At 41.7% G+C, this 16618-nt stretch overlaps 1 protein-coding gene across 5 annotated transcripts in view; it reads right to left on the bottom strand.

Annotated features, from left to right (window-relative positions):
- Positions 1 to 16618, bottom strand: part of ext1c (exostoses (multiple) 1c) — an 84013-nt gene that overhangs the window by 50174 nt on the left and 17221 nt on the right. For all 5 annotated transcript variants that reach the window (XM_031295889.2, XM_031295888.2, XM_031295890.2 and 2 more), the window contains exon 2: positions 14881 to 16287. In XM_031295889.2, the coding sequence (XP_031151749.1) occupies positions 14881 to 15827 (947 nt within the window). In that variant the 5' untranslated portion in view covers positions 15828 to 16287. The remainder of the gene's footprint in view (positions 1 to 14880; positions 16288 to 16618) is intronic.

Genomic DNA, 16618 nt, shown 5'->3' with positions numbered 1-16618 from the left:
TGTGTATCTAAATTATTCAAAATGCTTCTTTATGCCATCCACATTTTCTCTACTCCTCTTGTTGTTATTGAGAAATCAATACACTATTTTACCTAAATCCACCCCCTTTGCATCATGAAAAGAGAAGAGTGGATAACACTTTGACTGTGAGTGGTTGTGAATTAAACGTTTGTATGGCTGTTTGGTAAGGTAAACAAAGTTGGTCTAAAAGTAAATTTAATCAAGCACTGAAGGTAAAATGTTGAGGATACGATTATAAAACACAATCGATTGAATGTTGAACTTTCACTTGTAATGGAATACTTTTACTTTGTGACATTGACACTTTTACTTCAGAAAAGGTTCTGAATACTGCTTTCACCACTTGCCCCCGCTATTCCTTCCTAATGGAGGGACTGAGGAGAGGAAATTGCATGAGGAAAAAGAGACAGACACAGACATAATCTACTTTTTGAAGTGAATATAACCAAAATGGTTCACACACACTGCACCTGATCACATTACATCCTTATGGGTAGAAAGGCAAGGGGGATGGGGAGCAGCCGAATGAAAGACAACAGCGGAGCAAAAGAATAAATTCTAATAATAAAAGTAAAAGAGGCAAAAATAGTAAATCTCTTTTCCTAAAGGGTATAAAACAGAAATAGAGAGTGGAAGTTGAGACAACAAAGAGAAGGAAAAGAGGGAAGTATGTGAAGACTCATCTTACAGTAAGAGAGGGAAGGTCACTACATGAAGACAGAGAGAGAGTGCTCTGGTTACTGGCAGCCAGTGGACAGAAAGACAGAGAGAGTGATAACCGGTGGACAGCTGGAAACACAGAAGCAGGGCTGAGCGCGCAGGACACTGCTGGCTGGGCACACAGCAAGAAACATGAGCAGGGGCGTGTGTGACTACATGCATCTTGTGTTGAGAGAACGATCAAGTGAAAGAAAGAGCAGCAGCAAAGACAGGAAATAGAGAAAGAATGTTAAGGGGCATATGAGGGGTGTATATGTGTGTAATCCTGTGCTTGGCACTGGGTGAAAGGCTAGGAGTGACACTGCATGCCACTACAGGACTGTTAGAGGTCGTTATAGTAGATGCCAACAGCAAGCTAATAGTAGTAATGGTATAAACATATCACTGCAGGCAATAAATACACCAGGTTGAAGATGAACGACTCCAAGAAAAGTGGCAGAGTGTGAGGTACAGTGTGGAGGAGTACATCTTATATCATTTTTTATTTTTAACCATGATCCAAACTGAAATATCTCTTAGCTTTATTGGCATGACATTTTATACGGACATTCCTGGTCCCCAGAGGATGATTCCTCGTGACTTTGGTGATCCCCTAACTTTTTATCTGGCTCCACCAGTTGACCAATTTGAAAATCTCAACATCTATTGGATATATTTGCATAAACTTTGGTTCTGACATTCATGGTTCCCAGATGATGTATCCTAATGACTTTGGTGATACCATGACGTCTCCTCTAGCACCACCGGCAGGTTGACAGAGAGAGAAGGACATGCAACAAAGGTCCCCATCCTGAGTCGAACCACAGACATTGCGGTTAGATGGTATGCACTGTAACCACTCGGCCGCCACCAGGAATTGTAAAAAGTTTCAGCAATCTTTAAATTTTCATCAAGCGTGACCATCAGTTCACAATTTTATTTTGTCTAAAATCTGCAAAACTAATGACATTAACATCAGCCTTGACTGTACTTTGTGTTTAGTGCTAATTAGCAAGTGGCATGCTAACATACTAAACTAAACATCAGCGGGTTAGCATTGCCACTTTAAGCATGTTAATGGTGATGTTAGCATTTAGCTCATAGCACCATTGTGCCTCACAGAGCCGTTAGCATGGCCATAGACTGTAGACCCATTTGATTTATTTGAATCATTTGAATTACTGTATATTACATTTTACCATGTAGTTTTTTTTCCCTAATCTGCCCTGACGCACCCGCTTACTGAGGAATGGAGATGCATACAGATAAAATGAAGAGCACGGAACAGCGCAATGGCAGGCATTGGACTTCATATGCTTAATGGTGTGCATAATGTAAAGGAAATGAGGACTGAAATGAGCAGTGGATTGGAATGAGTCAGGGCCTGCTGTACTGTGAAGGAGCTCACTGTGCCGAAGTTTTAATCGAGAGAGACTTTTAGGTTGAGCAGGCGGATGCAACATAAAGCCTATTTTTCACACGACACACAGACCTGACAAACTGTGTGTATATTCGGCACAGTGCCATTTGGAGGAAGACTGTTTTGCAGTGTGCTGTAGGTGGGTGTTCAGTGTAGTAGGCCATCTGACAAGGAAGTGCAGCAGGCCATACATCATACACTCTGAGGTGCGACTGTGGCTCGCAGGGTTTGTGTCTATGGTGCAGTTTCAGAGAGACTACAGCGCAGAAGACATTTTGAGAGCAACTAAGGGGAAGTTTTGACTCACTCCCTCTTTCTCTCTTGACTTGTTTCTCATTCATCAAAGGTGATGAGGAGTGAGACAGGCGAGAGGTACAGAGCGGTCCCAGCACGGCTATCATTAAATAAGTGTTCAACACCAGACCTCATGAGTAATTCATGATCTTCTACACATTCTTCATTTGCTAGGTAGAATAAAAGCCCTTATCTGGGGCACACATACCATATTGTCTGCTGTTGGGCTTGGCAACAGTGACGCAGACAAAAACACACTCATGCACGCACTTTCCAACTTGGGATGAGTGGATTACAATTCAGTAGAAGCAAGAAAACAGGTGAGGCTCCTGAAAAACTTATTATTCTTTCTCCAACCATGCGCTTAAATAAATATGATATGGATATTATCTGTCCACTGTCCACTTTGTACAGTTTAGGCAGTGGTTTACGCCCTTTCTCCAAGCAACAGTACTGGACAAAGAGGTGTTGGCTGAGCAGAACAGCAGAAGGAGCATAGTAGGTCCGATTTCAAAACCTCTCTGACATTCAAAAGGTTAAAGCTTTAGTGTGTAACTTTTTGATATTAATAAACGTCCGTTACATTCAAGCCATGGCCAAATGAGTTGCTACAAAGCTAATTAAGACTATCAGCTCCACACAACTCTCTCTGTATTTCTCAGTCTGGCTACGTTCAGAAGATTGCGTCGTCCGGTGACTTTCCCGCCCAGAAGCTCGAGTGAAGATAATTACTTCTTCTGAAGAGTCCATCATGTAATTTTAATCCTCCGTGTCCTCCTTGGCTTCTAGCAACTGCGTGGAAGAGGGGTGAGGGCGCGTGCGCGATTACGTAAGGCTTGTATCATGTGGATGTGCCGACAGTTTTGTTGACATTACTTAGAATTCCTCATGGGGGCAACAGAAACTAAGCACGATAGCTTTAAGAGAACATGTGCCCTACACTTTTGCACAGGCTGCTACAACAGGTGTCCTTCCCAAGCTGCTCACATATTAATTAAAAAAGTACACAGTGTACTCCTTTATTACCAGTATGATAAGTACTCTTCAGATAATGGCATGAAAGACAGGTCAGGTTCCAACAAAGTCTCTGAAAAATCTGTTATCTAATACGAATGCCATTTCAAACTGACGATAAAGTGGAACGCAGAAGACATCCTGTACTGTCCCAAATGGATTCTGAAGAAGTACACGATGAACTCAGAAACACATGCCTGCCCAAAAACCTCAATCAAGACATCCGTAATAGAAATATAGATAAGTGCCTCACAGAAAACACACACATTCATTATACAAGCAGTGCTATAAATGCTCCAATAAAGGACGTATGAGTAAAATAATTAAGCAATACACATGGAGGGTTATAAAATAGTTTGCATTACAAAATACTAGAGGTCGCTTAGACGGGCTCTCATCCAAATCCCAGTTTAACCCCAATACCCCCTGCGTTATTAAAAACCAGGGTAGATCATTCTAACACTGATAGTGCAGCATATATTAGTGAGTCCTTTGAACCTTCCAGTGCTCGGATTATCAATATGTATCAGTCATTCATCTCAAGACCGACCAATCGGAGCGCTTCACTCTACATCAAAGAGAGAGAGAAAAAGAAGCTGTTATTAAAAAGCCTTTTCATCTTACTGCAAACTTACTACACAATATTTTTGACCTCATTTTACATCATGTATCTCAGGCAATTTAGGGGTCCTGTGAGAAAGTGCTTAAAAAAAATCTTCAGAATGTGTTTGGGACAACCTAATTGAAGCAAAATCTGGTCTGAGTGCTGTGTGTCTAATATAGTAATGATTTGGCTGCTGGCTTCTTCTCCACATTAATGGGTTGAACTTCTAAAACTGTTTCTGCATATCTTTCTTACTGGTAAGGTTGAGCGGTTTTTAAAACGTAATTCAAAAAGTTAATTATCCAATTGTGCCTTCCACTTTCCCCCTAAATCTATTATCCCTTTCTCAAAGATCAGGAAACCAAGAAAGACAGAGATATCACTAATCTCTCCTTCCTCGGCTCCGTAATCTCTAAACCATAGGCTCTTACAGCGTGTGGTGAGGTCTAGGTCAAATAGATGCAATCAAAAACCAGTAAACAAAAGTCCAGGCCACTGTGCAGAGGTTCAGCTCCTTAACTGCAAATGAGAAATGTCTCCCTCCACATCTCTCTCTTTCTCTCTCCCAACTGCATTGTCATTGTCAAAGTTTTTACGCTCCAGTTGGCCTGGACAAAAGCGAGCAAGGTCGCCAGAGGCTTTTCCTGCTATGATCGCTGTGGTGTTAGCCGGGGTTGATAAAGGGCCCATTAGGGCACTGAATGGGCACCCATTAAGAGGACATCCACACTAGTGAAGGAGCCCCCGGGCCAAACGGCCTTCCTTAAGAAACCTGATAGGCACCTGACAGACTGGAGCCGCCCACTCAATATATCCCGCAGTTTTATAGAGAAAAAGCATGAGATGAGCTAATTGAGAAATGAGGAGCTGGTAGTGAAAAAGTGCATGCCCGTGTGAAACTCATGTTTCTCACAAGCAGTGCAGTCAGCAAATAGTACAGAGCAACCTTTTCCAAACCTCCGACACCCAAACAGGCAGACAGACTGACTGAACAATTGTTCATAGTGTGAGGTCTGTGAAATGATGAACTAAATGTTCCTGTTATATTTAATTATTTTAAACATCACTTGTAAATTACTGCATGGGGGCTGAAATCTTGTGTTGGTGAGACATTAGTAGTGGTGTAAAGAATACCAAAAAACACCTTAAGAGGGATGTTTACATCCTCTGCACAGGTGGCCAATTGCTATGTGGAGGGGGTATCAGGTTCAAAATTATCAGACGCAGGCCACCAGAAGGACACCAGATGGGAGGACCTTAAGTCTGGCCCAGCCAGAGTCATTACAGCCAATGCAATATTCAAGCCCAAAGCAAGCTCCAAGCCTGAAGCTAACATTTCTTTTACATCCGAACCAATCATAACAATCAGCTATCAAAATTTAATCATCACTTTGCACTGATGTGACAAGAACACAATGACAAAAAGCAAGATCACAAAATGTTCTGCAAATCTTCCCAAACCAGATCAATCTGGAAAGAGCAGCACATCCAGCACCTGATAAATTGGCAACTATTAAAAGTTCTGCTTTACCTATTTCCTTTATATTCTCCATAAACTTACAGTGTGCATATGAAAATGTGCCCGAATATGATCCGAATAAGTCAAGACCATCAGGCTGGGTCAGGCTGCAGACATCCTTTCACAATTTGCTTTCCTCACAAGCTCACAAACCAGATATGACCCATCGCAGCTTCTCCTTTTCTGCAAAAACTCAGAAAACCAAAGTTATATTTACTTACGTCAATACGGTTTCTGTATTTAATTTGATTCTAAAACCAATAAATCGTGCAAAAATGTTTGAATCGCCAAGCTCCCATCAGTGTTTTGTCCTGCATGTTATTACATTTGGCTTTGGTTAGCCTTCCACTCTGGACTATTTCTGGTAAAAAATGCTAATACTCATACTGTCATATCAGTGAGACACAGATCCCCTACTGTAACTGCACAGCTCCACTAATAAAGTCTACCTGGATTAAACGGATCTTCAAAGCATTTGAAATAAATTGAGGTTATGCCTGCCAAGATTTTCCACTAGTCGTGGTTTGCATCCTGTGATCTGTGAGCTACTATTGCCTTCAAATTCCTTGAGACGATCAGTCACAATGATTTTTAAATCATCACTGTTTTCACATATGTCTGTAATAAGTGAACACAGCGAGGTCAACCAACAGACAGAGGATATTACAGGTAAGGTGATCTCCTTTGAAGCAGCTGGACTGTATTAGTTGCACTATATGACTAGATTTTATGAGTTTTAGGATGGAAAGACTTTTTGGTAGAAACCCACAGTAGAGGCCTAACTGTTAATACAGATATTCTTTAATCCTCTGCATGAACTTTTGTATTCTAACCATTGTGCAACGTCTGGTACCCAGAACCAAAATTCTCCAGTACTTTCCCAAAAATGCGTCGTATCAGAGATAATTGCAATAACAGGATATCAGACGGCAACATAACAACTAAGAGTTCGACGTGACCCAACCAGCTGAAGGCCGGCCTCAACTGAAAAATCTAATGTTTAATCCCAAAATGAAATATCATGCATTAACAATTATTACCACCCTTACCTGTCTGATACAAAATTTGAAGCTACAGACAGCTAGCAGCAGGGTAAGCTTAGCTCAGAACAGAGACTGGAAACAGTGAACAAAATCCACCTACCAGCATCGCTAAAGCTCATTAATTACCATGTTAGATCTGTTTTTTTTTCATCAGTACAAAAAACAAAGTGTAAAAATTCTTGGGGGGCTATGTGCCAGACTGGCGTCTCCTCTGGTTGCCTGGCCCCTGCTCAAAGCCAAGATTTTGAATTTTTAAATGTCAAACTTAAGCATTTATTAATGGATTGCCAGTAACACCAACAAAATCCTTTTGGCCTGTGTTTAACTGTTCTATTTGGTAATAATGCAGTTAAAAATGTTGGTAATCTATTAAAAAAAGGCTTCAGCTGTTAATAAACATATGTTTGTTCAGATCCTCTGCAGCCCTTTATAAAAAGGTAGGTAGTTCAGTCAAATGGACTTTTCACAAACTTCAAACCTAAAAGTTGTTCTTATTAATCGCTTATAACTGATCTACAAAGTTTTAGAAAATGGGATGACCCCTATACAGTAGGACTTTTCAAACATCATGGGACGGGAAACATGGTGTCAGAGCAGGAATGCATAGATTAACAAGTGAGAGCAAAGAAGGGACTGTTCGTCACTGTTTTCGAGCATGCATATGTGCATCCATGTGCATGTAACCAACACAACGGCGTGCAAAACAATTGTGTGTAACACTACAGACAAAGCTGTGCTGTCAAAAAAAGTTTGCCTTCATGGAAAAGCAGGGGTCTGTTGATGAATAATGCATACCGGAGCTCAGAAATATGGTAGGAGGCTTGCACCCAAGTGTAGGAGGACTCTGTCAAGTACAGTCTGAAATAAAAAGGAGAGAGCAGGAGGAGGACATGATGTTGGGAGAAAAGTTACGGGGTTGTGAGGTGTGAGTTAGATAAGGTAACCAGATTTCTGAGACAAAATCCGGGGACATTTTCAGCTCAGAAACGTAAATACCTCCAAAAGAGGTAATTTTCTATCTTTGTAAAACTTAAAACGGGGACACTGCCCCAGGAGCGTCACTAGCAAAAAAACGATGAACAACCATGTCACATTGTGTGACTTCCTAAAGGTAAAGCCAGGGTGTGGCAGATATGTCTACCAGGCATTTTCATTCTCTGATCAAGTTTCTGCATGACAAACATTGTTGAAGTTTAGAGCTTGTACAACACAAAGTCGTTGAGACCTTGATTGCCTCATGAGGTGGTGTCTCTGGTTTTGCCAGCCCGACTTGTAAACAGCAAGCTTTTGTCACATTGAATGCCCTCAGACTAGACAGATAAATAATATTTTTGAGAAATGTGTGTGAGACTGACGAGAAACTCCAACTGAAATAGCAGCATGTAGGAAGTGGGAGGCTACAAATATGACTCAAGTTTTCAAACAGTGAACAGCGGTTGAGAGAACAATGAAGGGATGAAGATTTGACCACAAACATTTAATGAGAAATGACAAGCAGGTCGCGACTGGCTTGCATTTGACCAAGGATACAACATTTCTCAACACTAAGGAATGAAAGCTGTGGTAGTCTGGGGAGCTGCAGTAGAAGACTCTCAGAAAGCGCAAACCTCCGCCAACACTGAGCATTCCTCCAAGTTAACGTTATAGCCAAAGAAATCACTCCCATCAGTTGAAGTTAAGTTATAATGGATTTTGTGACCTTGCAAACACGCCTCTCAAGTGTTGCGGCTAAAACAATAATGAAAAACGCTGGAATTTCCAAATAGGTCAAAACCAAAACCTAACAAATGATTCCTTGGCCCAAGTATCATTTGATTGAAAAATATATGGAGCAACATTAGTATTTATTTAGAGTCGTGTTTCTGGCCACCTGAAGAATGTAAGTCCAATATTAACTCTCCTATTAGCTCTGGTCTGGTCTTCACCAACTATGTTCACCAGCTATAGCTGCTTGTCTTTTGGGGCTGAGCAGGTAGCGTACAATGGATTCACATGCGCATTTTCTTTGTTGAACAGAGCCTCCTGCTACAGCTGAAAATGACGCTGATGAGAGTGGCGAGAGTGAACCGAAACATTGAAGCTGCGGGCCGTGAAACCCAAACAAGATGCTAAAATGCTACATAGAGCTACGTAAGAGGAATTGCAGAGCAGGGTGATAATTCTCTGTGGGTTTATCACTATGAGTGACCCCTTTCACTTTACACACCGTCATTTGATCCATTGTTGATTGTAGTAGCTTTAAAGAAAAACAAAATCAAATCAGCTACATTGGCCAGTGAGACAACAGGTGAATTTCATGCCTTCCGTTCAACCTTTGCTATACTGTTGGAGCACTCTGACTTGATTAATATTTTTGACCAGACTTCACTTCATGTGTGGGATTAAAAAGATACGAGCTGGAGAGGAGGAAAAACAACGGAGGAAGGAGTGTACAAGTGCCAAAGAATCACAAGGCTGCCTTTCATTTCCAAGTATTCTAAACAGAGACAGCAGAGGGTGGCCACACAAACCACACACACACACACTCAGACCACAGCATCTTCAGAGGTACAATTTCACAGGCCCTAATTACAGTGGGCTGCAGCGTTTCTTATTTGGTTTACCAAAATCTCAAATCGCACACACTCTCGTATAGCGTTTACAGACCCAGACACACACAACTGTGCATGCACGCACCTACCTAGTAATTCAAATTGTATATGTGCAGAACTAGTAACTACATAGCAATGGGGGGCATTTTTTTATGTCTGCCAGCAGATAACAATGACATTGTTTTCCTTTCCATTGCTGATTCAGGTTTCACACACCACATTGAAATCAGAATTATTATAGTGTATTTACATGCACATGAAAGCATAAAAGTCTGCAAATTGTATATGCATGGAAGCATTTCTAAAGTATTTCCTTGCCGCAAGATTATTAAAGTCGGCCTCTCTTGCAGTTGTGTTTTGTCTGATTAGTATGCTGCATTCATCCTGAACTGTTACCCAGGTTTTAAAGTCTGATTGCTTGCTCTTTCAACAACCTTGAGTTCCTTCAAGTAGGGGCATTAATAATGACCCATCGGTTTCCAACACCAGCCCTTATGCGCCGAGGCCATTTAAGACAAACAGGGCGATAGAGCGTTGTGCCATTACACATCCTCCCTGTCACTTCAATCTCTCCCTCCCATCCTGCCCATCTCTGTTCAACCCCAGTTCCCCCTCACAAACACTTGGTTCTTAGTTGGTTCGAAAGGAACCTGAGAACTTTGCGTTTTCTGTGGTACCTTTTGTTTCTCCTAAGTATCCCTCTCTTTCTTCCTCCCTCTCTTTTCACACTCTTGCTCATTTACATTCACTGTACAATGCACGTTTCTCTTCCCTTTCTTAGAGAATTCTCTGAAGTAAGGGAAACTAGGCCATTAGGCTGCAGCACAGCTTCTCCCTTGCTTCAAGTATCCCCTTTCTTCTAATTCCCTCTTTCTCAACTCTTTTTCTTTCACTTTGTCACCCTCCCTCTTGCCCCGTTTCATTCTCGCATTTTCCTTAAGTTGCCTGCGGTATCCCTCGCTCTTTTTCACCATTTTTTGTAATCTTTATCACATGACATTCTCCTTTTCTTCCTTTCTGTCATGCTGCTCTTATCGCCTTGAGTACCACTGTGTCCTACCTCCAACTTGTCTCTTTGCTACTTCATTCTGTTTTCTCTCCTATCATCCATATCCATGCACACGCACACACTCAAACTTACACACCAAATTCAATAGACCCAAAAAGTATTTCCAGGCACCTTCTGTTCCTATTCAGATTTCTTTTTCCCTATGGCACATTTTAATGGGATTTTTGGGTGCCATTTACCAATTATTCCGTACTTTAAAATAGTTAAATTGTGTTAATAGAAATGGCAGGGGCAAAGGTATTTAAACTTAATCCGTTTTTAAAAACTATTCTGCTAACAACCTTGGAGGTATTATCATTGTTTCATAAAGCCAAAAGAGTGTGCATTCTGCAGCTATTCAGCAGTCCAGCAAAAAGACATAGAAGGGCAGCTTTTCAATGCTTTACACTGCTGTTTGGTAGTGAGTGGCACAGTAATGCAGTTTAAACCTGTAAAAACAATCAGTCTAAATGGGAAAATGTATGTCTTTAACCAAAATGGGTTGAACACAGGTTGTTTATGATGAATAGACATCTTTGTTGGAGATGATTCAGGATAAACCAGAGACCCCACTGAGAACGGATTTCATTTGAGCTTTTTTCAACCAAAGAAATATGCACTATGAAGCCTGCTAAAAACCTGGTCTGTGGGCTATAGAGTAACTGGTATGCTGTTTCTAGAAAGAGATGTTGCTGCTGAATATTTTTAAGTTTTCAATGCTGTGAGGACCACAAAGACATTCCATCTCCACCTTTGTATTGCAGTAAAGGCAATATAATATATATATAGCGTTTTTCTTACCGGAGCCTTCTGCTTTGACACCGATAATGCCTCAACTCATTGTAGCCTAATTGAAATGAATTAGTGCTGAAACCATAAGTCGATCTACAGAAAATCATTCAAAAAACTATTTTGATTTTTGATTAATTGTTTGTCATTTTTCAGTTAAACCTCTTCTCCAATGTAAGGATTTGCTGTTTTCCTCTGTTTGATGTAATTGTAACCTAGGGTTTTGGGTTAATTCATTGGAGAAATGATCAACAGATTGATTGATAATGAAAATAATCATTAACTGTAGACCAAAAATGACAGAGCTGTGTGTTGTTGTTTGTAGAATAACATGTTTGCAGTGAACCCTACCTTAAACTCAATAAAACACAAATATAATTATTATTATGCAATTTTACTGTAAAAAAAAAAACCGTTTGTTATCCTTTGGAGCAGTCACTATACAGCCCAATTCATTTTCTCATGCATCTGGGGGGTGGGATGTTAAGGTTTTAACTTGGGCGGAAAATTTGTTGATCTATCCCCCTCCGTCCTAATTCCTCCTCCTCCCCCCTCTTGTGCTCTTTGTCCGTTGATTGCTGTGTTGTCCAGGTCCCTCAGGGCTAATCTGCTAGTGTACCAGATGCATGCACACATTAACCTGGTGCCACCTTCTAAGAGCCTCATTGACTGTGACACAGTCTCTCTCAAAAACAGACACAATCTCATGCATTTCTAGCAGTGACAGTCACACACACATGATCGCTTGGTCACGTGGAATTATTATTAGCATACTGGGTTTTTTTTGCAGGTGCACGATTTTTGCCAGAAACTGAAGAGAGAAGAGTAAAAGGAAAGGATAGAAAGATCGAAGGTACGAGAGAGGGAGGAAATGGCAGCAGACAGATGGAGAGGTGAGGTTGTGTCTCTACATGGTTTTAAAACAGAAACCTTGCTCATGCAGTTTGTTTATCGTCCGTTTTTCTTTGTCTTTTTGATCATTTGGTTTCCACGGTCTTCATGCTCTCCCCTCTGAAATCCCCTTCTTCTTCTCTCCCCAAAAGGAGATTCAAAAGGATGCAAAACAAGAGATGGACCCTCACCTTCCCTCACTGCTCCCACCCCACATCCCTGCTTCACACCTCTTTCTCCCAGGCTAAAAGGCTCCTGCTTCCAGAGAAAGAGACTTCATACAAAAGGGGAGAGAGGAAGAAAAAAAATCATCCAGCTTTTTGTGTTTTTCTAACAAACGGCAGTTGTTTCTCACATTGCCTCCCCCATTCACACCCTTACGCCCTCAGAGCCGTTGGCATATCCTAATCTACCGCAAAATACCGCATTGGACCTCCCCCACTATCCTCCCCACCCCACGCACCCCCTGCCCACCCGGGTGTCTGAGTAGCGGGCTGTGTGGAATAAATGAGCTCTTTCATACAATGTTGAGCAGCTCCATCCCTTTGCTGCCCAGCCCAATGTAAACAAGCCTACAGTAGCTAGTTATAGGCCACATGAGCAAGGACTGTGCATGGATCAGAACCATCACCTAACGGCTGTTCCCGGGGTAAAGAAAATTTGAAAAGATACTTGCTTTGACCATGCATCTGATAGCACATGAAAACAACTTCTACCTCCGGGTGCCTTAGATCGAAATTGGGGTTTAGCGGTTTGCTTCTCTTATGCCAAAAAAGTTCCGTCAGTCCAACAGAGGAGAAGCATTTCAGAGATGCAGAAGCAATTTCAAAATATTACACATTATTAAACACTATACCGGACTCAATCAAAAAGGAACTAATCTTTATCATAAAGTTAATGTTGTATTAATTTAACTTTCAATTTATAGTTTTCATGTCACTTATGAACATGAGTTCTTTTGACTTGAAGTGCTGTATGATGACGTGAATGAATGTACTGCTTAGTAGAGCTAACCCTCTATCCTAACTTAGCTGGGCTTTTCCAGTCTAGAGTGCAGTGAGAGGCTATAGATGTTCAGACCAATTTTGGGGAAAAAACAACAGAAAAAACAATGCTGTTTTTACTGAGACCTAGAACATTTTTAAACAGCTTTTGTATTTACATAGATCTGTCTCGATCATCCACTGCCTTTGACTTAAGTTTATTCCGTTTATGTTTTTCAGAGTATGAATCAGACAATAAATTAATTCCAAAATTCTAAACACTTAAAATTATGTTTCTCTATGCATTGTCTTATAATGAAATAATAGCAGTGTTGATAGTTCTTCCAAATGTTGCTTTGCGGTCTTAAACTGTCGAGGAATCTACTCAAACTTTAATAGACATGTTGGTGTGGCTCTAACTCCTTATTCTCATTCTTCTCATCTTTCACTGCAATTCATCTTCTCCTGTCTCTGAATGTTCTGCACTATCCTTGGTATCTGTGTATGAATGGACAGGCACAGACTTTATAATGAGGAGCTCTGTCAGCACTTCAGCTTCAGAGACTTTAATTGCAAAGTGTATGTTAAGCAAGTTGGAGTGAAACAAACGGGCTGCGTTAAAGAATGGTATAGCTCCTCTATTTCAACAATGTAATAACTATTGTAAAGAATAATAGAAGATGATGGCTTTGCATAAAACTAAACTTCAGTGGTCCTTCTTCGTCATCGTTCTCCACCTCACCACCACCCCACAAAAAATATACTATTGCAATTAGATAAAACAAGATTTTAAGAGATTTTACATCTAATATTAATTCCCAGAGAATGTGCATAACGATTTTACAATCAAAAAGTTCCTATTGTGTTTTTTTAAGTTCATGTATCTCTTTCCATCTGTTTTTAAATCACTGTCTGAGCTACAGTAAGCCAGTAGAAGAAAAGTACTCAGAGGATGAGACATGTTTACCAAGTTGCTGCTGCAACATGTATTAGGCAGATGGGTGTGTTTCCTAGCTTTTCATTATTAACTCAACAATGGCGCTCACATACTTGAAAACCACTCTGTGGCCTCAACAGCACATAGTGCGGCTGAAGTGGAAATATATAGGGTATACATGTTTGTACAAACTGTTTTCAAACCCCGACAAAAGTCATATGCTTAAATTAGTTGGCTTTAATATATCAAAGTATTGCAGATGTTGCTGGACTCTCATTTCCCAATGTCTTTTATCACCTCCACCCCCCATCCAATCAGTAAACTAATTCAAAACTTAGGTGGAAAAGGCAAGCTTACTGTATCTCCCATGCAACAACTACAGCAAAAACACCTTTGGAAAAAAATGAACAGACTGATTTACAAATATAATAACCATTCACACCTAACACCAGGCAGCAGTTTGTTTTCTCTGAGGTGATACAAGATTTCACAAAGACATTCTTTGTGGTGACCTTTGCTTTGGCTCTTTATGCGGTGTAGTTGCAGTTGTAATTAATTAGCTGTCTTTGTTGTATTGTAGTACACACCCAAATACTTTTATTATTTTAATTACATTTATTATTAACTTCTTATTACTAGTTGAGCAAATTACAACCAATGTTTAATACAACAATTGCTGTAAATAGTGACCTGAATCTAAATTTCCAGGGAGTTAAGTCAGTGTCTAAAATCTTTGATCTTCAATGCAACTGACAAACATCATAAACCTAAACAAAAAGAGACAAAAACAACCAGTGGGACCCAAAAGCAACCCCTGACACTGCTTGTAGAAAAGTCGTGACGTGACATCTAAAAGACTAATAAAACAACATGTAAAGTTCAAATACAAAGTCAAAAGGAACAACAATGTGTATTTCCTATAAAAAAAAAAATACGTGTTTAGCGCCATACTCACGCACACCTCGCTTCTCATTTTAACATCACCTCATTATGGCCCTCCCCATTGGCCACATGACCCCTGTCTTACCTCTCATATTCCAGGTTGTCATGGTCACAGCGGGCGTCTTTGTGCTTCTCCCAGTCCTTCCCGTGGCGGCACGTTGTCAACGACACAATGTCCTTTCCATTGTGGATGTGATGAAGAGCGTTTCTGGTGTCTGAGCCAATGCCAGTCAGATAACGCTTCCCCTTGAACATCAGCAGGTACTTCCTTCGTGGTGGTATGGTGTTCCTCACCAGCCAGCCCCGCTCTCCACCCTTCTGTGGGTGATCCTTTGAAAACAGCGGGATGGAGACGTCAAAGCCTGGCCTGAAATGTTCTGTGTTGAGGCTGGCTTTGGCTAAGATGGCCTGGCCGATGTTGAAGCCCAGGTCCTCTGTGTAGTTAGGCCAGGTGCCTGAGTACAGGTTGAAGATCAGGTGGTTCCGCCCGTCATTCCACAGTGGGTAACCACGGATACGTTCATCCACATTAGGCACAAACTGTCCTGATAGCTGGTCCCGATCTAAGGTGTCTATCCCGAGCACAAACAGGCATGCTTCACGGGGGTCTGATGTGTAGTACCGGGACTCGGCTATGGACGTCAGGATCTTCCTGTAGCTTTCAGACACATGATCATTTTTCTCTGAAGGATATATATACACCCTAAACCCTTCCCTGCCTCTACGGCGACACCGCGAGAAGTCAAAACAGGTCTCCATGCGGCAGCGACTGTCCTTATAAATGGCAGACCATGCCTGACGGCGCTGGCGGGGCGACTCAGCCGTCCCGGGGTCCGTCTGGAGCTCATCCAGGTGGGCATAGCGGGGCAGGAAGGCCCTGTCGGTCCAGTTGGGCCAGGGGCGCACCACTTCACCCCGCTGGCGTGTCAGCAGCCGAAGCAGACGTAGCTGGACTGCTCCACCCCAGTAAAAGAGGACCAGCCAGCAGCACGCACACAAGCCCAGCAGAACATACTTCTTACGCGCCTGCATGGGGGCCTGTCACAGTCTCTTTTTTCCGCTCTGTCTCTCTCTCGTCCTCTGTTTTTCCTCTCCTCTGCCCCTCAGCTCTGTGGCCTCACAGGGGCGGGGGACTGACTTGTGATTTCTAACAAGGAGGTTCTAACGAAGGACAATGTGTTAACAAGGACATCACTGCCTCTGAGGATGGCCCAGTCCACTTTGCCATTTAGGATGACACAATCTGAGTTACTGTTTCCCCTATTTCAGTTTCTTTCTGCCTTCCCCATTTGCTCTCCACTGCACTCTCAGATGTGTGTATTCGCCTATGTCTGCTGTGGCATGCGCTGCTGCTTCTTCTGCTGCTGCCTCTGTGTGCATTTCTTCCACTGCCCAGCCTGGTTGAGAGTGATGAAGGGTGATTTCTCCGCTCTCTCAGGCCAAGCTTTCTGCCTCATGGTGCCTGGCGCGACTGCTGTCTGCAGAGCCCCTCCTGGGGAGAAGTAAACAAACAAGAATACAGATCAGTACATAGACAGAGTTGCCACTCTGCAACCAACACGGAGACATGCTCTGGCATTAATTGTGAAACTGCTGTCTCAAGAGATGCCATAACTAACACTTTTAGTTGTCCAATGGGTATGAGCTTTTATTTGCTTTTCATTTGGCATCTGTAATCTGCAACCCCAATCACATTTAATACACATATATAATCAAGTAGCAATAAAATTGCACCACTGGGTAATGTTTCACAGGCAGCATAGGATTTTAAACTGTCATAATCCCTCTTCGGCTCTAGCTCATGAAGAAAAAAGTGAGAAAAG

Source organism: Sander lucioperca, chromosome 14 (assembly GCF_008315115.2).
Source record: "Sander lucioperca isolate FBNREF2018 chromosome 14, SLUC_FBN_1.2, whole genome shotgun sequence".
Classification (NCBI taxonomy): Eukaryota; Metazoa; Chordata; class Actinopteri; order Perciformes; family Percidae; genus Sander; species Sander lucioperca.
This window is presented reverse-complemented; position numbering and strand designations above follow the sequence as displayed.